This window comes from Salvelinus namaycush, chromosome 2, assembly GCF_016432855.1.
Source record: "Salvelinus namaycush isolate Seneca chromosome 2, SaNama_1.0, whole genome shotgun sequence".
Taxonomy (NCBI): domain Eukaryota; kingdom Metazoa; phylum Chordata; class Actinopteri; order Salmoniformes; family Salmonidae; genus Salvelinus; species Salvelinus namaycush.
This window is the reverse complement of record NC_052308.1, coordinates 28,505,968-28,530,577: the sequence shown is the minus strand read 5'-3', so window position 1 is coordinate 28,530,577 and position 24,610 is coordinate 28,505,968. Positions and strand designations below refer to the sequence as shown.

Sequence of the window (24,610 nt, the reverse complement as noted above, 5' to 3'; positions counted from 1 at the left end):
TATCTCTGGCCTAGCAGAGGTTAGTTGAGTAACTAGGGAAAGTTAGGTGGATAGGTATGCCAGGAACTACTTTGTATTTATCTGGTCTCCATGGTGAGTTTACATAGGTACTTCTGTGGGAGGTTGGACTTGTGCTGGATGCTACAGAGAGAGGGAGTGTATAAAAGTGTACCTGAAATAGATATGTATTTTTTTGTGCATTTGTATTTAGGTGTTCATGTTTAGAATAAAACATCTAGCAGTGGATTAGAGGATGCAGATAGAATGGAGCTGACGGTTACCGGAATATAACTCACTCTTCTAAAAAAAAATATTTAAAAAAAATAAAAAAGGCTGAAAATAGGGCCCTGGATTAGGATGCAGAGAGACAAAGTATTCTACCCAGGACTCACTCTAATTCAGTAGCTGAGATGGAGGCCCCAATGCCGGAGTTGAGAGGGCAGGAGCCGGTGGGGATGGGGCTCTGTGTCACCACGTCTCCCACTCAAACCGCCTTCTACATTATTCTGATCCTGCTGGGCATCATGGTTAACACCACAGTGGTTGGTGTGATCGGGGAGAACGTGTTCAAAGACCCCAGTGGAGTACATAACTCAGACATCAACCTGATGAACATGGCCCTCTCCAACCTGCTCATGTCTGTCCTGAGGAACGCCCTGCTGATCATCGCTGACCTGGAGCTGGGTTGGTCTGGGACAGGGGTCGAGCACTGGAGTAGAGGATGCTGAAGAATAATGGCTTTATGTGGGTGCTCGAGACAAGGGCGAGGCAGGTATGGGGATTGTGTGTGGTTTGGGCTCTAAGTAAAAGGTTTGTGATTATGGGATTTGGTATTTAAGATATCAGAGGGTTTTGGGCTGATCTTTGAGGAATGGTAGTTTAAAATGCAAGCGCAAGGGAGGGTGGTGTGGTCTGTGATTGGAGATATGCTATGTGACATGAAAGCAAGCTGACAATATTCTGTGCCATAATTACTGGAATTAGTATGGTTCCGGTTGGCACTATTGTGTACACACACAGACACACACAAAAACTGACACCCAGCTCTCTCTCTGTAGCTGTACTCCTCCAGAGACTGGTGTTGCTTCCTGATGGGGGTGTGGGTGTGGCTTCCCTGTCTTGTCTCCTCTCCTGTCCTGTCCTCTCCCCTCCAACACTTCCCCCTCTCCTCTCTTCTCCTATCTTCTCATCCCCTTCCCTCTTCTCATCTCCTCTCTCCACCTCTCTCCTCCCCCTCCCATGCAGACCCTGATGTTGTTCAACAGCACCACACGCGCCCTGCTGGGCTGTTTGTGGAACTTCCCCTCCAGCTACGAGGGCCTGGCCTAAGCCACCACCTCCATGGTGATCCATGAGACAGTGCCCATTATGCTGATGGCGATCACCAACCTGGCCTCCCTCTACACGCTCTACGCCCACAGCAGGACCCGCTACCCCGCACACATGACCACGGACGCACCCGCCCTGAAGAGGGTACCGGCCGAGAGACAAGCTGCCAAGGTGAAAGAGGCTGGACAGGATTCAGAATTATGCCATGTTATATGTACCATGCTTACTATGGATGGAAGGATGGAGAAGTACAGCACATGTAATGTGTACCTGTAACATGAGGAATGTGGGAAACAATTGCTTATGGGTTACCAAGGTGTTTCTGTATAGCAATCTGTGACATCTGCTGATTTAAAAAAGGCTTTATAAATACATTTGATTGATTGATGATCCAGGTTCGCTTTCAATAAACAGTGTTATTACAGAAAATGCATGTTTATGTGTATGTTTTATGACCCTTATGCTAAGAGAAGAAGAAAACCGGTAAATAGTTTCACAGTATTTTTCCCTCCCTGCCCTCCCTCTTTCTCTAGTTGATTCCAGCCCTCATAATACTCTTCAATGGGTCTTGGGGAATCAGCCTCATCTCTATAAACTACTTTAACTACAACCGAGGTTTGTCAGCCGGTTCCTCCTGGTTACAGCTCACTTTGCCAACACCATATTCAATGCCATTTCGCCCATCGTGCTGGCAGTGGGTCACCGGCGGCTGCGTGCTGTCATTAAGTCTATTCTTACTCACTGACAGAGCCCACACTCTGACACACACACTGCAACTGACATAATGGGGAAGTCAGTGGAAAGATATTATACTTGCCCTCAGCCTAACAGTAACATAGAATTATATGGTTGTTAGCATTCCTCTAACCATTGGTATCCATTTTGATCCTCTCCTTAGGCAGGCTGTTTTAATATGGCCACTATGAGAGACAAACCCATTCCTTTTTATGACCATTTCTAAGGATGCAATGATCAGTACTGAGGAAGAGCACTGTCACTTGTTTGAAAGGGTTTTGTAGAAAAGATTGTTGAGTTCTTAATTGGAATAAAATGTGATACTCTGTACTTATCAGTGAGACTACATTAACACAATTTATTTTTGGCAAGCTGCCTTTTTGTGAGTGAGAGAATGTTTTTGATGCATTGACTGTACGTAAGAGGGCACTCCTAGCTGTAGATAGTTGTTGTTACATGTTCTGACTTGTTTGCTCTTTAATAAACAGTCAAATACCATCTCCCAGCCTCTGAGACAGTTTATGCCTTGAGGTTCCTCTACATCAGAGTTTCACAAACTTCACAATATTTCAATACTCCAAATGTAGAAGATCTTAAACATTCCAATACTTTAAAAGTACTAAGGTATTTATTGGGTGGGTTACTACATATTTAGACAGGATTTTATATACATGTTGACATTTAAACACAGACTGAAGGGGAGCCAAGCATTGGTTAATTAATGATTCCATACAGTGGTACGCCTTAATTCATTCATTCATTCATATTTGCTTTAACTCTCTCCTCTTATTTGATAACCTCTCTCTCCTTCTGAATAGTGAAAACGGTTTGTTTTACAGTCCTCTCCCTTGTGTCTGGAGCTTTGCTTTCATCTATTATTTTCTCCTGTTGACATTTCACTCTGTCAGCACAGCCAGCGATCATCCTCATGATCCTCCTCCTCAGCTTGCCGTGTCCCAGAGCCACCACCATGGGACTGAAGCCCACAAACACAGAAGCAGAGAAGTGGGCCACAGTCAGCAGCTCCTCCGCATGGTGCCCCCTGTTATGGTTGTAGTATGTCACCGCCGCAACTTGCAGAACCCAGCACACCACAAACAGCATCACCAGCAACATGATCACATGACTGGCCTTGCGTTCACTGGCCACATGTCTGTCCAGCTCGCCATGCGTCCCTCCCCCTGCCTCGCCCACCGAGGTGACGGCCCGGATGTGTTTGGCCAGCGAGTGCAGCGTAGCCAGGTTGGTGCCCACCATCAGCACCAGGGGAACCACCTCGTTGAGGGCCAGGGAGGTGGAGGCGAAGGCCGAGCCCTGCTCCTCCGAGGGGAATTCCCACATACAGCCCAGCAGGGGCCTGGTGGTGCAGCTGATCACCATCAGCTCCACCGTGGCATTGCCTTGGACATGTGTGGTGTAGACCAGCGCTGGCAGGGAAAAGGCGAGATTGAGTCCCCAGACCAGCCCCAGAGCCACCCACACCTTCCTCCTCTCATGCTCCTGTGCAAGGGGGCCCATGGCCACATGCTGTCGCTTCAGGGTGGCACAGTGGAAGGCACTGAGGGTCAGAGTGACCCAGCAGCCCACGGCCCGCCACCACACCCACAGCAACATGAAGAGGCGGCACCAGCCCTGGGACAGTGACACGTCCAGACCCAGATCAGACACAAAGATGGGTACCGTGCGGAACAGAGACGTCAGCAGGTTGGCCAGCGACAAGTTCACCAGGATGGTGTCAGAGGGAGGGAGCCGACGAGACAAACTTTCAATGGCCGACTGGAACACCTGAGAGAGATGGAGAGAGAGAGTATAATTCATTATTACACTAAACACTGTGTGATGTCCTCTTAGGCTGATATTCCATGGCTATTGGCAGTTAGGGTTCCATTTATTTTTTTGATAGTTCTCTCCTCACCACATGGATGACCAGTATGTTTCCCAGGATGCCAGAGAAGACCAGAAACCCAAACAGAATAGCATCTACAGTGAGGACCTCCGACATCGCATCCTCCTCAGCATGGCGCCACTATTTATTTCTTATTCATTGCATAGATGTGTCTCAACTCTCAAGAGTGGTGAGAGCTACTCTCCCTACTCTGTTACTCTACCAGGGTATCCATTGTATATCTGCCTTTATCCTGTTCATTGTGAACTATTTATATAGACACACACACTCATACACAAACAAAGTCATACCGTTGCTGACCCGGTTCAGGGTCAATTTACTCCAATAATTTGTCGCCTAGATACCATGCCCTTACCTGCTGCTAAGGCATGCACATTTTTCACTCCATTGGCCAGCTGCAAAAACACACACCTCTTATCAACTCATACCCCACAGACAGGCCACATCTACAAGACATGTGAGGCTGACTAAAACCTGAGACCATAAAGATATACAAATAATTTCAGCTCATTTCAGTGGGTGTCCAGACATGTATTTATTTTGTGCCCTGTTACACAGCTGGCTGTAAATGGTTAATTCAAACAAATAAAACATGGTGAAATCTTCCTATTTTAACAGGGTTATGTGATTGTGTCAGATATCTGTTGGCCCATACATGTATATTTAGATGTTTGTGTGTTATGTTATGATCCATTTGTTTGTGCCCCATCCCATGAGTGTCTCTACCCCCTCATCGTTAGCTCCCATTGCTCAGATTTAGAGAGGCATCATCAGACTAATTTACCCAGCATACCCCAGGGGCTTCCCAGGGGTCTTATTAAAACCATCCCATCCACTGATGCTGCAGTATTATTCATTAATCACACTGTTCCTGTCCTCTCCCTTGGCCCTACTAGCTTGCCTATTGTTTCCTTTTGGGAATGGAAATATAATCATTACCTCCAATAACCTTGTCAGTGAACTGCTGAGTCGAATTGATCAGAAATTAAAATGAAATGCTCTCAAATTCAAGATCTTCACATATATGAAGCTTTTTGTGACCTTTATATCTGCCAGTAAGTGTTGTTAGACTTAGAGTTGTATTACCTATATGATGATTACGCTACTCATCAACACAGCAATCAATGTGTATTTAGATTGTTGTAATCCAGCTCTGGTTATCCATGATCTGATCGTTCTAACGATGATACTATTTTAAAGAGGTTATAAAGAGGTTGTACAACTAACCAGAAATGAATGTTTCAGCAAAAATCTTCAGAAGTGTTTGAGTGTGTGCAAAAGAAACCTAGCTCTCTACAAGGTCTGCCGTATTACTAGCGCCAGAATTTTGTAGAACGTTATAGACCTATTATCAATTATCACCACTTGAGGTCGCTGTAGGTTTGGAAATAGCATCACACCAAAACCAACTACATCCCTGGGTTACCACTGACAATATCCAAATGTAATTTAGCGTAAGTAACATGTACTTATCTCATTAATGTGTTATAAACTGTTACCAGAGTCAATTGCTGCAAGTTTCATAGTCTTCTACAATAATTTTTTTTACAATACATGAAAATAGGACATTTGTTTTACAGGATAAAGATGCACAAGACAATATCCTCTAATGCATTTCCAATAAACTGCCTTGATAGCATGGACAAAAGACTACACACATCAGCCTTGAAGACTACAGCCTAACACCAAATGTGGGAAAGAGAAGAGGGAGGAAGGACGGGTGGGTGGAAGGATGGAAAGGCACAAAAAAGTAACGGAAATGGTGGCAGGGAAATTAAGATTGGAGTGGGGATTTGAAATGATGACTCATGATGTAATTGACTACTGATGACTAGGCTACAAACATTCTGACAGACACACACAAACACACACTTCCTCACAACAACCATCAAAGAAAGCCAGACTGGAGGACAAGACTGGGCCAAATGTGATTAAAAAGATAACTGCCGCGGTCCTCGTTCTCGAAAACCCAGACATGTAAGTTATTTTCTCAAATAGCCAAAATATATCTTACATTGATTTCCGTTACATTAACAATTGTAATGAGCGATGTGACCTATTTATTGGTTGGTTTAGTTGTGTGCATAACCAACATTTGTGTATGGATAAACAGATCAAGCATGCGTATGTATCCAAGTGATAGCAGTCTGGCTCATTCTCTAATAGTGTGGATTGTAAACTATCAATCATCCAACTAGGTATATGATTGTTACTGTCTGCTTTTGTTGCAGATTGTTTTCGTGCTCTGCACCGGGGAGAGGCTACACCGCATTGGTGGTGTACGACTGTTATGGAAGCCACCTGCCCCCGTACCTCTCTTTCTCGCCTCGGATCTCCGCTGACAGTAACGGCGCAGTCCACTATCAATTTGCACTAAATACAGTGAGAGTGAACCTGTAAGACGGGAAGACATGAGAGGCCAACCGCGGCTGTCCCTGGTCGCCTTCTCGGCAGTGCTTCTCTGTCTGTGCCGCGCAACAATCGCAGTTTCCAACCAGACACGCGGCGGCCGCTATGCGCAATCACCATCAGCGTCAGCATATTCATCAGACGAGGGAAGCGAGAAGGACGTGGGTGTCTCTCCAAACTCTGGCCAACACCATAACTACGGTATTGATTATTTCAGTAAGAATGAAACTATGAGCACACCAAAGCTGGAGGGGGACCTCAGCCATAGGAATGGCACTTCATCCATCAACACCAGCAGAGGCAATACAGGAACCACTGTGATATCTGGCAGGCCAGACCATGTGCAAGGTGGAACAAGGTGGGTCATGGCCATGGAGGGAGAAGTGGCACCAATATGTGCCTACCGGGTAACAGAGGGGGGAATCGGGGGGCGGTTGTGTTTTCGACACACACAGCAGGGGTTCAGGTGTCATCGTGGAGAGTGCCGAACTGTTCAGTCTCCAGGAGGGTCCCTGGTGGCCAATGTTCTGACCAATGGTAGCGTGCTGCTACAGTGGACATACGGAGGTCTGAGGGGAGAGGCTCAAGGGACAACCAAAGGAAACACAGCTAGACATGACCTAGATAAACAAGAGACTAAGACTAGAGGAACAATTGTAGAAGGACAGACAGGGGCCCCTGGGACAGGGCTTGGGGAAGAGAGCAGGATTTTGATTGCCCCACCAAAGAGGGTATTCAGTGGACGACGGGTCAGAAGAGGTGGGTTTGCGCTGAGCTGCTGGTGGAATGGGAGCTACACCCAGTTTGAGTGCGCTGGTCTTCATCTTGGCTCCGGTTGCAGGGACTTCCTGCTGACTGAGCTCCATGAGAACGTCCCCTACCGCATCTGCCTACATCCGCTGGCCTCCACCCTGACCCCACCGCCCCACTCAGGAGGAGCAGGCCAAAGACAGGACCTGGGAGACTGCGTGGAGTTCACCGTCTCACCCTTGGGCATGCAGGACATTGTGATCGCCATGACAACAGTGGGAGGAGCCATCTGTGTGATGCTGGTCATCATCTGCCTGTTGGTGGCGTACATCACTGAGAACATCATGAGCCCCACGACACAGCACTCACACTCCACATACCACACACACTCTCACCACTAATGTCACTCACGCACGCACACACACACGCGCACACACTTGTATCCTTGTTAAGCAATATCACACAAATTTATTTTACTCCCACATCTAAATCAATACACTAAAAACACATGTATGTAACATACTGTGATTGAACAACCACACACACATAATAGAAATCTCACACAGATTCAGGGCATCGCACCTTACACACGACTAAAATACATCATACCGATGTGCAAGCTTGTGGAAGAACAATGAACTAAGCCTCAGAACAGACCACCACACTTTCAAATACTTTTGAAATGATAGGGCTCAGATAATTACATCTCTGTTTGTGTGTGCATATTTTCCTCTCATGTGTATTTATCTCATTAGCCTTTCTGCTAGTAATCAACGTGTGCTGTATTAAAGATAGTAAGATGGTAGTCGGTAGGCCTACCTAAGAGTGAAACATTGTCTATAGTTGAGCAGAGGAAAAAAAAATGTGTACCAACCAGTATTTATAAAGATTTCTCAATTTTTTGATTACCTCTGTTAAGTGGCAAATAATAAGTGCAAGCACAGTAGGTCATTTAATTTGTGCTTTCTTCATTTTTACCTCAGAGAGGATTCATTTAATTACTGTCAACAATTAACCCCCAGGCAGCCAAGAATGATATTCACCATATCTTGTCATGGCTGTAGAGAGCTATGTATGTCATAGACCTTCAACAGGCTGGTCTGCTCTGCAGTCTGCCAAATACTGTGCCAAACCTCTATTTTAGGAGGCCCTGTGGAATCAATAAAACACACCGAATATGTGTGTATGTGTACCTGTGTACAGTAAAATATTCTTAATATTTGTATCTATCCGTCCATCCATCCATCGTACAAATAAAATATAGATGGCTATGCCTGGACTGTGTGCAATTAATAACGGATACATGTGGCACAGTTGCAGCCTGTTTTCCAGCATCATCAGGGCTTGAGGACTGGTCGGGTCAGACCGAAGAAGTTTATGTTTGGATGACGTCATGCATGCACAATGGTTTCACCATAAATGGCTTTGGTGTGAAGCCCTGCCCCCATATGACATCAGCTGTAAAACCTTGTGGTTAAAACTCCCCGTCGCCATTTTAACAGTCTCACAGAAAGAAGGTTGTCAGATCGCTTTGACTCATTTATATATATACCTTGTTGTATTTGGTTGGTTAGTGAAAACGAAGGTCTTCCCTGCAATCTTTTTGTGATAGCTACATTTGTACCACGTTTAAACTAGTTGTGTGTTGTACTTTCTTAACATTCGATTGCTAGTTCTTTCAGAAAAATAGCATTCGCAATGCCGAGCCACCCGCTGCGCGTGGCGGTGGTGTGCTCGAGCAACCAGAACCGCAGCATGGAAGCGCACAACATTCTCAGGTAACATTACTGGAAGACAAACTACGACGACATGCCACGAAGCCGCCACTTTTGATTTTCAGCGGCCTGTTTTTTTTTGTTTTTTTAACTTGGTTGAGAGCTCACCCTCCACACAATGCAGGCTTGCTACGCCGACCGCAATCTGTTTGCAGCAAACGACGGGTCGACGCATTTTTTTACACTAATATGGATAACTTCCATATTTTACAAGACTGAGACGTATAGGTCTTTATAATGCTCAACTAATTACGAGTGTCACACATGGAGAAAAGGCGAATTTATTTTTCCTCGCTGGTGTTACGACTACCGGAAGTAGAGCATTTTTAACTCAGTGCAGTGGCAGTCGGCGTAGCCGTCAGTCACTAACTGGAAGTAACTAGAACAAACTGGCTAGAACTAGGTAGGCAACGAACCAGTCAACTACCTGAAATTGTAAAAATATGATCAGGAAAAAATTGATACAAATAGTTAGACCTGCCATGCATCACCTACAAATGTCATGTTCTGGATTATTCCATGAAAGGATCATAAAGCAATTGTCACCCAACAGCCTCAAAATGAATCAACTTTTTAGGCAGGGTAACACTAAAATAATACATCTTACGACTAATTTGTAATTTCACTGAGTTAAAAAAAATTGATGGAAAGAAAGGTAAGGAGAGCCTACTGGGGAATTACAGAAGATTCCTGTAATATGGCTCCTGTGATGAGAACTTCATTGATTATGACATCCACGCATATCCCCTGCAGTGGTCTATACTTTTTGCATTGTATGTGCTGGTCTGAAAGTAACCATATTTTCCCTTTTCATTCTCTATTTCTTTCCGTCTCTATAGCAAGCGTGGCTTTGACGTGCGCTCTTTTGGGACAGGGTCCCATGTGAAGCTACCTGGTCCAGCACCGGACAAGCCCAATGTGTATGACTTCAAAACTACTTATGAACAGATGTACAACGACCTGGTCCGCAAGGACAAGGAGCTGTATCCCCTGCACACTTGCATTCACACACACCTTAAAAACAGCCCAATCTCTTCCATGTTTCCTTTTTTCAGTGAGTTATTCTCTTAATATTCACTAGATATATACCAAATTATATGAATGAAAACATGAAGGGTCCCTGAACATGGAGGTGCATGTTAAAGTTTGTGATTTTGTAGTAAAGGATGTCCTTCACTAACCTGATCCCAGATCTGTTTGTGTTCTTGCAAACACCATTGCTGCACTTGTCGAGCCAAACATTGGCATGACGGTGAATGACATGGAGTTTGCATGATGGCACATACAGACTGGCACTCAGGCTAGTCCTCACATCTATTTGTGAGATTTATCACATGCTGTCACATTGCTTTTTCTAATGAGTGGGCTGCATGAAAGATTTCACTTTTGACAGGTTCATGTAAACAAGTATCCATTTATCCTCTATAGCCAGGTAGGTTGTTTCTGTGCCCAGAAACCAGAAGGTCTAGGGAATATATCTCGGCCTTTCCATATCCGGACCAGGATGTAGACTAAACAAAACAGAAATGCTGGTTTGTTGAGCACTATATGTATTTGACCCAACTAGTAGTCTGTGTAGTTTAAATCTTGCATTGTAAATTGGCAAGGGCACTACTTTTGAACATGAACATTCATTCCTTCTGTGCTGTGTTAGTATATGCTTCCAGGTGTAAATAATTGGACCCCCTCCTTCCACTACAGGGCTCTCAACCACACTCCTCAGAAAAATAAATTTGCCATTGAAGCCAAGTTCTTATCTTTGAAAAGGCATCAATTCATATAACAACTCTGGAGCCCACATGGTCCAACCTTAAATGGACTCCTACTGCTACACTTGGGATCTGAATTAATTGGATAGGTGTAAGCAGGAAGGTGAACATTGGAGCTATTATCATATTGTAGATGCCAATAAAATCCTATCACATCTACTGAAGTGCATAGCAGGGTAGGGGCTAGCAATCAATTTGGGATTCAGCATAAGACTGAAGTATTTGAGATAGTTCTGTGTTAGGAGGCATGACCACTAGTGTTTTAAATGTACCCCTTAATCATTTTGTTGACAACCCAGATATCTGCATGCTTGCAAAAAAGAAAGGGGATATGTATGAATTGTTAGTGGGAACTTAACACTCCTTTCACTTCCCAAGTCCCTATTTTAGGAGTGTACAAGAGTTGACACCCATCCTTACAGTGCAGGCAAGGATTGGAGATCACTTCTGTAATATTTTCTTGACTATTCATCTCACTCTTTCTTCCAAAACCCAGCATATTTTCTCCAAATGTAAAATTGTTAGGTGAGTTGATCTAGAATACTGCACTGGTAGTTTATTAGATGCCAGGATCTTATTTAAAGTTATTAAACTTCTGAAGATCAAATGTGTTTTTCATGTGTTTTTTGAGTTTCGGCCTCTAGAGGGTGTTGTCTAACTGCTGTGTCAATCTGAGACATTTGATATATTTTCATAGATCCCTTAATGTTTGAGGTCTTGTGTGTTGTCCCTCGTCTTGCTGTGTTCCTTGACCCTCAGCACCTCAGATACACGCAGAACGGAATCCTGCACATGTTGGACCGCAACAAGCGGATTAAGTCCCGACCGGAACGCTTCCAGAGCTGTAAGGACCAGTTTGACCTGGTCATCACCTGTGAGGAGAGGGTCTACGACCAAGTGCTGGAGGGTGAGGGGACTGGTGCCCAGAAGGGTGGAGGGATTCACGTGTCAAGTTATGAACTATTATAAATCTGGTTTAATGCATGTGAAATGCAACTGAAATATTGAATACACTTCCATGAAAGCATGCATAACTACGAAGTTAGTCTAGCGCTAGGCCACTCTGTCTACATGTTGATCAACTATCACTACTCCCACTCAGACCTGAGCTCTCGGGAGCAGGAGACCTTCACGCCGGTTCACGTCATCAACGTGGACATCCAGGACAACCACGAGGAGGCCACACTGGGGGCTTTCCTCATCTGTGAGCTGTGTCAGTGTGTGAGTGTCTGCCAGACCCTACGCAGCTACAATCACACAGTTACTTTGTCATAGGGAATGCCAGTTTTTGTTATAGGAACATGGTATATTGGGGAGTCAGAGACTACTCCTGGGGTACATAGTGGTCTTTTTTTCTACAGTGTTGAATGAGCTCTGCTAGATACATGTTGGTGACATACGGTACATGTAATTGAAGATGGTACACAGAGCATTTTGTGGTGTTGGGATGATTGTGTTGAGAGATAGCAATGGTGCATGAGTTAGTGAAATGTCTGTGATTCTGTTAAACTGGGACTTAAATTGTATTTGATGCATTTGCCTTGCCCAGTGTAGCAGGTGTTATGTTCAGACTGTCCCTTCTCCCTGTCTCAGATCCAGCACACCGATGACATGGAAAACGAGATGGACGAGCTGCTGCAAGAGTTTGAGGACAAGAGCAACAGGCCTTTCCTCCACACAGTCTGCTTCTACTGATGCCCCTGCTACCAAATCTGCAATATCATACGCCCCCTGACCAAACATGCACGTTTATACACAGACTCATGTACACTTCCGTATGAACTTACTGATTACTTTTCACACAGACATACACAATGCTCAGTCTCTGCTGTTGCTCAGGGCTGAGGGTGAAGGGATGGTTGCTCTCTGCTTTCTCTATTAAGTGGACAGGCTCATCCCTCCTCGGGGCCAAGGTGGGCCCAAAGTCCTCCCCCCATCCTATAGTGAAACCACTGACCCGCCTCCCCACAAAGAGAAATGCCCCTTTTGTCAAACACATCCTCTACCTCTAAAGGAGGATTTTTTTGTTCCAAGTGTTGCACAGTGATGTGGATTGCAGAGCAACATTGATTTGAGTTCCTTTTTAAAGAATGAATATATTTTTTATTTTAAGTAATTTGTCACATTTACTCTTGATTGTGGAGAGTAGTAGTGTTTACGGGATAGAGTGGAGATGGGTTAGGCATGAATGTGTTTCAGTGTGTGACTGTATCTGAGTGTGTACCAGTAGTTAATTAGGAATGAATCTAAATAGGGGGCTATATAATGAACAACCAAATAGAGACTACAAGGTTCTCATTTTGCCCTCTTAATTTCCGTTATGTATGATTCATATTTAAAAACACAAGATTTGCTACCTTTTTCAGGGAGTAATATTTTTTTCTTTTGTAAATTGAGAAGAATGGAAACATTGTAATTATTTGCAAGCTGAGAACTCAGTCCATAGTGCCTGAATATTTCTGTATGTACATATGAATCCAATGAATGAATAAACATGTCTAGAAAAACATTTGAATAATTGACTGTTCTTTTTAGTGTTGCTCATTTTTTTTCTCAGTTTAGTCATTTAGCAGAAGCTCTTATTCAGCACAACTAGGGTTAAGTGCCTTGCTCAAGGGCACATAGATAGATTTTTCACCTAGTCTGCTCGGGGATTCAAACCAGCAACCTTTCGGTTACTGGCCCAACACGCTTAACTGCTAGGCTACCTGCCGCCCAGATCCAGGATGCAACCAGTGTAGAATAACAGTGAAATGCTTACGGGTCCTTTTCCATAATGCAGAGTTATGGATTGACAAAAAATATAAATATTTACACGAGGAATAAATACACAGTAAATAACAATAACGAGTAAAAATAACATGGCTATATACAGGGAGTACCAGTACCGAGTCGATGTGCAGGGGTACGAGGTAATTAAGGTAGCTATGTACATATAGGAAGGGGTAAAGTGACTAGGCAATGGGATAGATAAAGTGAGCTGTAGCAGCAGCGTAAGTGGTGAGGGGTGTGTGTGGCGTCAGTATGCATATGTGTGCACGTTATGTGTGTATGGGAGTATGTAGTGTCAGTGTAAGTATGTGTATGTGGGTAGAGTCCACTGATGTGCATAGTCAGTGCAAGAGTTCATTTAAAAAAAAGTTCAATGCAGGTAGTTCAGGTAGCCATTTGATTAGCTATTTAGCAGTCTTGTTTAGCAGTCTTATGGCTTGGGGGTAGAAGCTGTTCAGGGTCCTATTGGTTCCAGACTTGGTGCACTGGTAGCACTTGCTGTGTGGTAGCAGAGAGAACAGTCTATGGCTTAGGTGGCTGGAGTCTTTGACAATTTTTTGGGCCTTCCTCTGACACCACCTGGTATAGAAGTCCTGGATGGCAGGGAGCTCGGCCCCAGTGATATACTGCACCGTACTCACAACCCTCTGTAGTGTCTTGCAGTCGGGTTCCTTGCAGTTGCCTTACCAAGCAGTGATGCAACTGTCGTGCCATCTTCACAACTGTGTGGGTGTGTGGACCATGTTTATCTGTTAGTGATGTGGACACTGACGATCTTGACCCACTCCACCACAGCCCCATCGATGTGGATGGAGGAGTACTCCCCTTTCCATTTCCTGTAGTTCACGATCAGCTCCTTTGTCTTTCTCACATTGAGGAAGAGGTTGTTGTCCTGGCACCACACTGCAAGGTCTGACCTCCTACCTCATCGTCGTCAGTGATCAATCCTACCACCGTTGTGTCATCAGCTCTTTGTGGGTGACAGGAAGTACAGGAGACTAACCACACACCCCTGAGGGGCCCTGTGTTGATAGTCAGCGTGGCGGATGTGTTGTTGCCTACCCTCACCGCCTGGGAGGCGACCCGTCAAGAAGTCCAGGATCCAGTTGCAGAGGGAGGTGTTTAGTCCCAGGGTCCTGAGCTTAGTAATGAGTTTGGAGGGGATTATGGTGTTGAATGCTGAGCTGTAGTCAATGAACAGCATTCTTACATAGGTATTAATTTTGTCCAGGTGGGTGAGGGCAGTGTGGAGTGCAATAAAGATTGCATAATCTGTGGATCTGTTGCTTGAGGCGGTACGCGAATTCTAGTGGGTCCAGGGTGTCTGAGATGATGGTGTTGTGAGTCATGACCAGCCTTTCAAAGCATTTCATGGATATAGATGTGAGTGCTACAGGGCGATATTCATTTAGGCAGGTTACCTTGGTGTTATTGGGCATGTGGACTATGATGGTCTGCTTAAAACAAGTTGGTATTACAGACCTGGTCAGGGATTGGTTGAAAATGTCAGTGAAGACGCTGGTCAGCGCATGCTCTGCGTACGCCTCTCTGCATGCAGTTGGAAGATTTTAATCAACAAATGTACCTTGTCAAGGTTCTATAGCCCAATGACAGCATTCATAAAGAATGCAGTGAGAATCAATTTCATCCTCTTCCATCTGCTTATGTCCATATGGCAACATGATACTATGTGTACCATTTCGAATGTGTTTTGCCCTACTAGGCCTTTTTAATCACTTACCTATGGCATTGTCAGCATGCCCAACTAACATTTTGTTCTGTCCTGATCTTACTCCAATTTCCCTGATTAATGATAAGCAATACAATTGTTATATTCAGTCCCCAGAAACAATTGAGTGGCTGGGACACAGTGTAGCCTGGCTCACCTTGAATTGCACATGGAACATAATAATGTCAGAGAGTATGATTTGATTGATGCAGCAGTTTGTTCATACTGAGAGAGGGAAGGATGGGAGGGCTGCAAGGTCACTGATTTATGGTTAATGCTAAAAGGAAATTCCCCAGAGACAAAGCTAGGGTTAAACTAAAGTGACAGTCCCATATCCCAACCTCCCTCTGTCATCTCTAGTGACATAAATTGATAAATGACCTTGTCCTTACCATACATTAGCTACAATAGGACTATAGGACCAGGGGTTTTTGTTTGTCATAGGCTATTTAATAAACCTGATTCTGTGACATTTTAGATTTCCCATGACTGGTATACGAAATATGATGGAAATTCGGACTCCCCATAGCCCATGCTAAACCAATCCAATGTGTTTACATGCGTGGGGAGAACAGAGAACTTTGAGAGTCACTATACAGGCAAGGCCTTCTGTCTACAAAGCCACACCATCAACAACACAGGTCCAATCTGGCTCATATTGGAGTTGACCGCGGTGCTGTCCACGACCGTGGTGCTGAATCCACATCCGCTGGTCGCGGTGCTGTCTATGTTGCTTATGTGTGCACCCTTATAAGGACACTGTGACACTTGGGTTTCCTGCAGGTTAGAGAGTCAGGACAACATTAAGAAAAATGATTTAAATATGTGACATTCTATTAATCCCTATTGAACGGGCTGGCATTCCCATGGCCCCAATCCACTCAAGCCTAATTCATCTTCCTCTTGCTTGCTTTTCCCTGATAGACGTAAGCAATAAAGTTCATTTTGTCACAAACGAAGCCTAACCCCCACAGAATGGTGCAGCATACATTATTTGAACTGCAATGTCAGAGAGAGATAGAGAGAGAGAGAGAATGAGAGAGAGAGAGATAGAGAAGTGTACATATCCGTTTCTTTCAATCGTTGTTTATTAATGTTGAAGCATGCTATCATCATCATTATCATACGCTCAAACCTTGACATATGAATAGGCGTGCCTAGGTTACTAAACTGCTTAATTTATCTAAAGAAAAACGGTCGAAAATTGATACAGCCTATAAAAAAATGCCCCAGCTAAATAAATACTGGAATGCACAAGGAGGGACCGTTCTCTCTTTGAGCTGCGCCAAAGTAGCATATGTTGGACTATAATAATTTATAGATAGCATGACAGTAAACAAGCAACTGCTAGAGGGAGCTAACACGGAAAACGATTTGATACGAGAAGAAAACATGCATCGATACCTCTTTGCCTAATGCTAGTGGATGCGTCCAGGTAAATAAGCTAGGCTACACCAGGAACAATGTGCAGTGGCGGCGGTCATCACAACAACGCATGGATCGCGACCTCATCCTGCCAGCTTCTGTGTTGCGGTGCTCTGGAATTGCCTAATAACAATCTCATTTCTGACATAGGCTACAGCTTTCACAACGCACCACGCCTACTCATCATTGAACGCACCTCGATTAACCATCTTCGCCAGTGCACAGTGTGCTTTTCAAAAGGGAGCGAAAGAGAGACTGGTCCGCATCTCCTCATGTCGCGGAGAAAGGAACATTGGATAGACGAGGCAAGGATGGGTGGTTTGACACTGATTCTGCATCCATGAGCGCCTTCACTTCCATAGTGTTGTTTTTTGACCCAGGTACCACTGGATAGTTCTGGCGAGCGAGAAAGAAACTGCTGTTAGGAAGTTTGGATGCAAATGGCCACAACCACCATGATCTTTATGATTTTGGGGGCTTCACTTGTGATGGTAAGAACACGGTTATGCACATTCCCGCTCTCCCTTATGTGTAACAATGTAACGTTTTAAAAGCTGTCAAATTGATATTTCAATAGACCTAGACATCAACGTGGCCTAGCTACACGAGGCTACATAATCTATAAACAAACTGTCAATGGAAAACAATTTATCTGGAGTCAGTGCATTTTTAGAATTTACATTTTTGTTTGTCATTTACTTGAGAAGTCGGGCAACATATGGTGTTATGGGAATGTAGCTTGTTTTGTCCCCGTTTACTTCTATGGTTCTTTTCAGGCAGTAGCGTGTCTAACGGACATGAACGCTCTACTAGACCGCTTTCACAACTACATCTTACCACATTTACGAGGGGAGGACCGCGTCTGCCATTGCAACTGTGGAAGGTAAAACCAACTTTTAAAATATTAAGCAATTTAAAGTTGTGCAAAACAAGAGCATGAGTAAACCATTGCTTTGAAACCTCAGGTGATTTATAGTGCACTGTTTATGGCAATGGTCCATCGTCATTTCATGTTGTTTGTTATAGGACAAACATTGTTGACTCTCCCGTTTTTGTTGACTCACCTCAGAGGTTTGATCACTGGTGAACTAGTGATGTAAAGCATCTGAGATAATGTCTTTTCTGCATGTTGTCTAGCTCCCATCACTTTCATCATCTAATTACAGTCTGTACATCAATGATGTATGGAACAGCTGTGACTTATGTTGAACTATGCTCCTGTCCATGATGGAAATGACTCTGGCTCAACATTCCCACAGTGTGACAGAGTCACATTGAAACACAGGTCACCTGTTAAGTTTTTAGTCTACTCCTTAGGCACACATCTTAGTCATCACTGACAGTTTAAATAAATTGAAAAACGATTTGTTTGGGGCTTTACATAAAAATGTAACTTCAATCATTTTAATGTTACTGAAAACAACTGTATCTGTCAGTGGGTTGATTTTCCTGTGAACAACATTACTCACTCCTGCAGGCAGCCATACCTCCCCCTCCCTCCCACTCAGACCTGTTATGAGCTATGGGATGTGAGTGAGTGAGTGAGTGAGTGAATGAGTGGCTTGGGTGTGTGAGAGAGATGATTAGACAGTGTAGGAGAGCAGCAGCGAGTATGTCAATAAAGCTTTGTGAATTGAATCATGTGTTTGAGTGAGATAGAGCTGGAGACAGGAAAAAAGAGAGCTATTTTGAGACCTCACAGATATTAATGAGTTGTAAGAGTTCTGGATAGCAATATCTTTCACTCTCTCACATGCTTCCTTAGGTTCACTTCTCTCACTTGTTTGTGCACTCCACATCCTCCTTTTTTGTTTTCACATACCTCTCTCCCTTGACCTTTCTGCCCACCTCAACACTCTCTTCTTGCTGCTATGGTTTCTCTCTACTGGAAGCGATGCCTGCAGCCCAGTAGGAGAGGGAGTTGGTCCACATGCATCCCCGCACCCCAACTCCCATGGGGCAGCGAGTCCAGCTGTTAGTGATGCGTTTCCTGTGCTGTCCTCCAGCTGCAGCTGTTCGCCTCTCAGTGATGGTGCTGACAGCAGCACACCCACCCAACCCATCCATCCATCTCACTCACCCTAAGCACTACAGCAAAGCATATGGAACCGCACACAGCCTAACCATATACAGTATACTCTATATATGGTAGGTTTAATTACTCCCTTATGTAATTGTCTCCCTCAATGCACTTTTTCTTTATTTTCTTTTCTACTTCTTCCTCTCCCCACTCTACCACCCTGTCCCCCCCTCCTCTGTCCTCCCGCCCCTTCTCTCGCTTTACTCCCTCACCTTTTCCTCCCTTCCCTCTCCACTGTGTCCTGCGTTCCCTCCTCTTTTCTTCCCGTCTCATCTCCCTCCCCTGTTGCCTCTTTTCTACTTTCCTCTCCCTGTGTCCCCTCCCTCTGGACTTCAGGCACCATGTCCACTATGTGATCCCGTACGATGGGGACCAGTCTCTGGTAGACTCGGCAGAGAACTACTTTGTGAGTGATAGCGTGACCAAGCAGGAGCTGGACCTGATGCTGGGGCTGCTGCTGGGCTTCCTCCTCAGCTGGCTACTGCTGTGGCTGGACGGGGCGCTGCACGCTGCCCTCAGGGCCTGGAGGGCCAAACAGCACCATGGTGAGTAAGCAGGAGGAACAACCACACAGGAGGGCTCTGACAGGCAGAGAGACACTTTGTATAGGGAGCTGGTCCAAAAATGCTGACATAACACTTGAGGAGCTCTGGGTTTTAAAAACAGTACCAGTAGAAAGTTACTAAGGAATACAGATTTATTTTCATGGGGTGGGGGGGGGGGGGGGATAGGATGCTCTTTGGGTGAGTGAGGGAATGGACAGGAGAATAATAGTCTGAATGTGCAGAGGTATGATCTCTCAACTTTTAAACCTCTTTGGATTAGCTTTGTTTGATGAAAAATGCAGTGTCGTGGGAGCCTCAGTTTCAGAGACTACAGTACAGTGTGTAAACCTGTCTACGGTTCGATGGCATTTATGTGTGACTCAGCCATCAACCTACTTTATCATAGTATTCCCCAGCTCGCTGCTGTTTTTCTTTTGATTTTCTATATGTCATTTTAGGTCAGCATTTTTTTCAGGCTTAGATATGACATCGGGATTTTTTTACCCCTCAGATTTCTATATGAAACTGTTGGCACTGATATAGTCATCATACATTCTTCCCATTTAGTCTAGTCACAGTTTTTCCTGTGTGTAGATTTTTCTCTTCATATTTCTATATTCAGTTGTGGGATTAGTATAATTCACACCCGGAGCTGCTTGTCGTGTAGGAAGTGATGGGGGTGGTTGGCAAAGAGGTGCAGAAATGAGTCATGTACAGTATAGGGATTCAAAATCATGTATTTTCAAATTGATATTTCCTCTACTGCACACAAGCACACGCTTGCATGTGCACACAAACAGCGTTCATTTTAGTGTCCATAGTTTTAAAACTGTGAGTTCAGAGTAGACCTGCTGCAATGTTTCAGTGTCTTGGGATTTCTCTCTCCTATCTGTACAGATTCTGAATCCCTCTCCCTCGCTTAAAATTCACAATTTTTCTCTCCCTGTCTTTCTCGATTTCCAACTCCCTCCCATCACACCAATCAAATTCATGTAATTTAATTCTCCCCCATCGCCTGTCTCTCCTGTGAAACGTCTGCAGGCTTTATTAGTATGGCGGAGATGTCTCATCCTCTCTCCATCTCTCCTTTCTGCTCTCCGTTTCCCTGCTTTTTTCCCCTGTCTTTCAGCCCATGGTGTCCTCAGACTTAAATTAGATGAGTCAATTTGGATCACACCTCCATTCTCAGATATAAATACCCCACACCCATGAGCCACACACACAATTACGCACACACACATACACAAACTGCTGGTTATTACTGCATTGTCGGAACTAGAAGCACAAGCATTTCGCTACACTCGCATTAACATCTGCTAACCATGTGTATGTGACAAATAAAATTTGATTTGATTTGATTTGACACATACTGCACGCTCGCACACAAATTAAATGGAGGACAAATCCTTAATCTTTCAATCACACATTTAATGGTATCTCCGTCTTCCCGGCCCCCTACTTTCTTTCCTTTACTGTGTCCAGATGTGTTCTCCTGGTCATGGGTTCCCCGCTTCTGTAACCTGAGAGACCTGGGGAGACGGGTGCACCTGAGGAAGCTGGAGGACTCCAGTGGGAACATGGTGCACATTAAGCAGAAGCTGTACCACAATGGACACCCCAGCCCTCGTAACCTCTGAGAGCCATTGCACATTGGACACCCCAGCCCACGCCACCTCTGAGAGCCATGGCACAACGGCCACCCCATTCCACATCAACTCTGAGAGCAATGGACTGGCTGAGACAGATTGAGACCTGCTGTCAACTGACCAACCAGACTTTAGCCACATGGGCAACTAAACAATGACTATCCAAGATATACCCTTCAAACCATACGGTTTCTTATGGACACTGGATAGAGCACTTTCTCAAGTGACCCCATGGTCTTCACCCACAGTGCACTCCTCACCCCCCATATTTTATGTAAAAAGATTGTAGTTAATGAGAATCCATTTAGGAGGGCGTAAGCAATTTGCCAGAGTGTGTCTGTTTTTGAAAATAGTTATATATATTTTGTTTTAGAATGTCAATTTTGCTAGAAGTGGGGATAGGGTGTATTCAGTATTTTGCTTGGGTTTTGTCAGTTTGTAAAAACATGTGTTAATTTTGCCTGAAGATGTCAGTTTTGAAATTAGAATATTTATTTTGCTCGAGGTTGTTTATTTTTGACAGGGGTTTGTGTATTGGAAGAGGCACACTATATATACAAAAGTATGTGGACACCACTTCAAATTAGTGGATTCGGCTATTTCAGCCACACCCATTGCTGATAGGTGTATAAAATCAAACACACAATCTCCATAGACAAACATTGGCAGTAGAATGGCCTTACTGAAGTGCTCAGTTACTTTCAACGTGGCACCGTCATAGGATGCCACCTTTCCAACAAGTCAGTTTGTAAAATGTTTGCCCTGCTAGAGCTGCCCCGGTCAACTGTAAGTGCTGTTATTGTGAAACATTTAGGAGCAACAATGGCTCAGCCGCAAAGTGGTAGGCTACACAAGCTCACAGAACGGGACCACCGAGTGCTGAAGCGTGTAGGGCATAAAAATCGTCTGTCCTAGGTTGCAACATTACCGAGTTCCAAACCGCCTTTGGAAGCAATGTCAGCACAATAACTGCTTGTCAGGAGCTTCGTGAAATGGGTTTCTATGGCCGAGCAGCCGCACACAAGCCTAAGATCACCATGCACAATGCCAAGCGTCAGCTGGAGTGGTGTAAAGTTCGCCAACATTGGACTCTGGAGCAGTGGAAATGCGTTGTCTTTAGTGATGAATCCAACTTCACCATCTGGCAGTCCAACGGATGAATCTGGGTTTGGCGGATGCCAGGAGAACGCTTCATGTTCCAATGCATAGTGCCAATTGTAAAGTTTGATGGAGGAGGAATAATGGTCTGTGGCTGTTTTTCATGGTTTGGGCTAGACCCCTTTAGTTCCAGTGAAGGGAAATCTTTACACTACAGCATACAATGACATTTTCAATGATTCTGTGCTTCCGAAGTTGTGGCAACAGTTTGGGGGAGGCCCTTTCCTGTTTTAGCATGGCAATGTCCAGTGCACAAAGCAAAGTCCATGCATAAATGGTTTGTCAAGATCTGTGTTGAAGAACTTGACTGGCCTGCACAGAGCCCTGACTTCAACCCCATCGAACACCTTTGGGATTAATTGGAACGCCGATTGCGAGCCAGGCCTAATCGCCCAACATCAGTGCCCGAACACACTAATGCTCTGGTGGCTGAATGGAAGCAAGTCCCCGCAGCAATGTTCCAACATCTAGTGGAAAGCCTTCCCAGAAGAGTGGATGCTGTTATAGCAGCAAAGGGGGACCAACTCCATATTAATGCCCATGATTTTGGAATGAGATGTTCGACAAGCAGGTGTCCACATACTTTTGGTCATGTTTTGTACTTTGTGTCTATTTTAGAAACTTTTCATGTAAAAACTGTACTGAAAGGGGGCCTAGGGGACGGAATGGAATTATAAATAATTAGGGGTGGGAAAGAGGACTGAAATGCTGCCTGCTTGTCTAACTGTGTGGTGTGTACAGTATATGCAATGTGTCAATATTGAAGAACCATGAGTAAAGCTACGGTTGTGTGCGTGTGTGTGCGTGTGTGTGTGTGTGTGTGTGTTACGGGTTACAGAATTTCTTTGATATTTTGTCCAGAAGGTCATCACCATGGAAACCTGGAGATGAAATTCCAAGACAGAGTTACACTGAGGAGCTCTATATAGTTGACATAACACTTTACACTGAACAGCCAGTTGTAGAGCGCCTCCATCATGGTAGCTTAGAAAGGCACTTCCTGTGGTATATGTACGCAATAAGGCCTGAGGGGGTGTGGTATATAGCCAATATACCACGGCTAAGGGCTGTTCATATTCACGACGCAATGCGGAGTGCCTGGACACAGCCCTTAGCCGTTGTATATTGACCATATACCTCAAACCCCTGAGGTACCTTATTACTATTATAAAGGGGTTACCAACATAATTAGGGGAGTAAAAATACATTTTTTGTCATACCTGTGGTATACGGTCTGATATACCACGGCTGTGAGCCAATGAGCATTCAGGGCTCGAACCACCCACTTTATAATTATGAACTAATATCTAAAGTAGGTGCAACATGCCCTTGTCATGGCATTGGAGAGTGATGCTGTGTGAGAACTTGTCATGGCATTGGAGAGTGATGCTGTGTGAGAACTTGTCATGGCATTGGAGAGTGATGCTGTGTGAGAACTTGTCATGGCATTGGAGAGTGATGCTGTGTGAGAACTTGTCATGGCATTGGAGAGTGATGCTGTGTGAGAACGTGGTCACAATTACTGTGACACATTGGGATTCTGAATGAATTCCTTCCTTATGAATTTGTCTCTAGGGAGCGGAATGTAGACTCATTCAATTTTGACCCCCTTTCTCTTCCCTGCACCTCCCCCATCTTCCCTTGACCCGTGCCTCTCTTCCCCATCTCTGTCCAAACATTGGTGTTGTAAAGATTAAATGTTGGTTTCATTAAAAGGGACAACTGGGGTTTAACACTGACCGAGTGCTGGTGTGTCATTACACAGGTTCAAGATGAAAGGTAAAATTCACCATGATATCAGCATTTGTTGGTCACGTTTTTACAATGACTTTGATGTCTATGAAACCCTGAGAAAAAAGAAACCCGCACACTGCTCTTGATAGTATTACTGCTCTTTAATAAGCTTTACATATCGGCCTTCATCAGAGCTTTTGTGAGTTTCTTTTAAATTAGCACCCTCACCCACATCCGTTCCATAGATCAAATAGGGTTGGAGTTGAGGGAAGTGTTACCAAATATAACAATGTGCATTTCATAAATATTCTAATAATGTGTGTACCTAAAACGTACTAAACACGTCTGTAAAACCACAATGAGGACATCGACCCACCAAGCAAGTTTTCATAAATCATTGGGTGCCAGCCACTAAGAAAATGAGCCAGGCTCTTTTACGCTCTCTTCTGAATAGTAGCTATAAATGCAGAGGTTACACACAGTGCAACAATATGAAGAGTGAATATTTCTGCCACCCACACAGGAAAACGGTTCCAAATAAATGACATCCTTACGTGCTCCACCACCCATGTTATCTACATTAAATGCCCATGTGGGCTGTGCTATGTAGGTAAAACCTCTTCTCTCAAACAGAGAATTCGTGAACATAAATGTTCAATCAGGAGAAACGACAAGGATTAGCCGGTCGCAGTACATTTTAATGACCAAAAACATGACATTTCTACCTTTAGATTTTGTGGCATAGAGAAAGTCAAGATATCAGACAGGGGAGGTGATATAAATAATACTCTGAGCAAAAGAGAATGTTTTGGGATTTTCACCCTCCAGACATTATTTCCTAAAGGACT

At 44.3% G+C, this 24,610-nt stretch overlaps 3 protein-coding genes and 1 pseudogene across 3 annotated transcripts; 3 read left to right on the top strand and 1 right to left on the bottom strand.

Moving 5' to 3' along the window:
• Positions 1–422: 422 nt before the first annotated feature.
• LOC120020956 lies at positions 423–2,074 on the top strand (annotated as a pseudogene).
• Positions 2,075–2,583: 509 nt separating this feature from the next.
• On the bottom strand, positions 2,584–4,066 carry LOC120020953 (olfactory receptor class A-like protein 4). The gene is made up of 3 exons (XM_038964606.1): positions 3,980–4,066; positions 2,965–3,849; positions 2,584–2,601 (listed from the first exon to the last, which is right to left on the bottom strand). Exons 1-3 carry the CDS (start codon positions 4,064–4,066, stop codon positions 2,584–2,586), a joined length of 990 nt encoding a protein of 329 aa, XP_038820534.1.
• Positions 4,067–8,627: 4,561 nt separating this feature from the next.
• Positions 8,628–13,182, top strand: LOC120060965 (RNA polymerase II subunit A C-terminal domain phosphatase SSU72). The gene is made up of 5 exons (XM_039010420.1): positions 8,628–8,907; positions 9,744–9,887; positions 11,441–11,580; positions 11,776–11,894; positions 12,267–13,182. Exons 1-5 carry the CDS (start codon positions 8,828–8,830, stop codon positions 12,366–12,368), a joined length of 585 nt encoding a protein of 194 aa, XP_038866348.1. The 5' UTR covers positions 8,628–8,827; the 3' UTR covers positions 12,369–13,182.
• Positions 13,183–17,033: 3,851 nt separating this feature from the next.
• LOC120025154 (transmembrane protein 240-like) lies at positions 17,034–20,861 on the top strand. Its single transcript, XM_038969611.1, has 4 exons — positions 17,034–17,090; positions 17,376–17,482; positions 19,016–19,224; positions 20,707–20,861. Exons 1-4 carry the CDS (start codon positions 17,034–17,036, stop codon positions 20,859–20,861), a joined length of 528 nt encoding a protein of 175 aa, XP_038825539.1.
• The last annotated feature ends 3,749 nt before the right edge of the window (positions 20,862–24,610 follow it).

Coding starts and splice junctions, on each gene's coding strand:
- LOC120020953 (XM_038964606.1), bottom strand. CDS start 4,066: ATGTCGGAGGTCCTCACTGTAGATGCTATTCTGTTTGGGTTTCTGGTC. Junction 3,850..3,979: donor ACATACTGGTCATCCATGTG/GTGAGGAGAGAA, acceptor CATCTCTCTCAG/GTGTTCCAGTCGGCCATTGA.
- LOC120025154 (XM_038969611.1), top strand. CDS start 17,034: ATGCAAATGGCCACAACCACCATGATCTTTATGATTTTGGGGGCTTCA. Junction 17,091..17,375: donor TGGGGGCTTCACTTGTGATG/GTAAGAACACGG, acceptor GGTTCTTTTCAG/GCAGTAGCGTGTCTAACGGA. Junction 19,225..20,706: donor GAGGGCCAAACAGCACCATG/GTGAGTAAGCAG, acceptor TACTGTGTCCAG/ATGTGTTCTCCTGGTCATGG.
- LOC120060965 (XM_039010420.1), top strand. CDS start 8,828: ATGCCGAGCCACCCGCTGCGCGTGGCGGTGGTGTGCTCGAGCAACCAG. Junction 9,888..11,440: donor GTCCGCAAGGACAAGGAGCT/GTATCCCCTGCA, acceptor TCAGCACCTCAG/ATACACGCAGAACGGAATCC. Junction 11,895..12,266: donor TCTGTGAGCTGTGTCAGTGT/GTGAGTGTCTGC, acceptor TCCCTGTCTCAG/ATCCAGCACACCGATGACAT.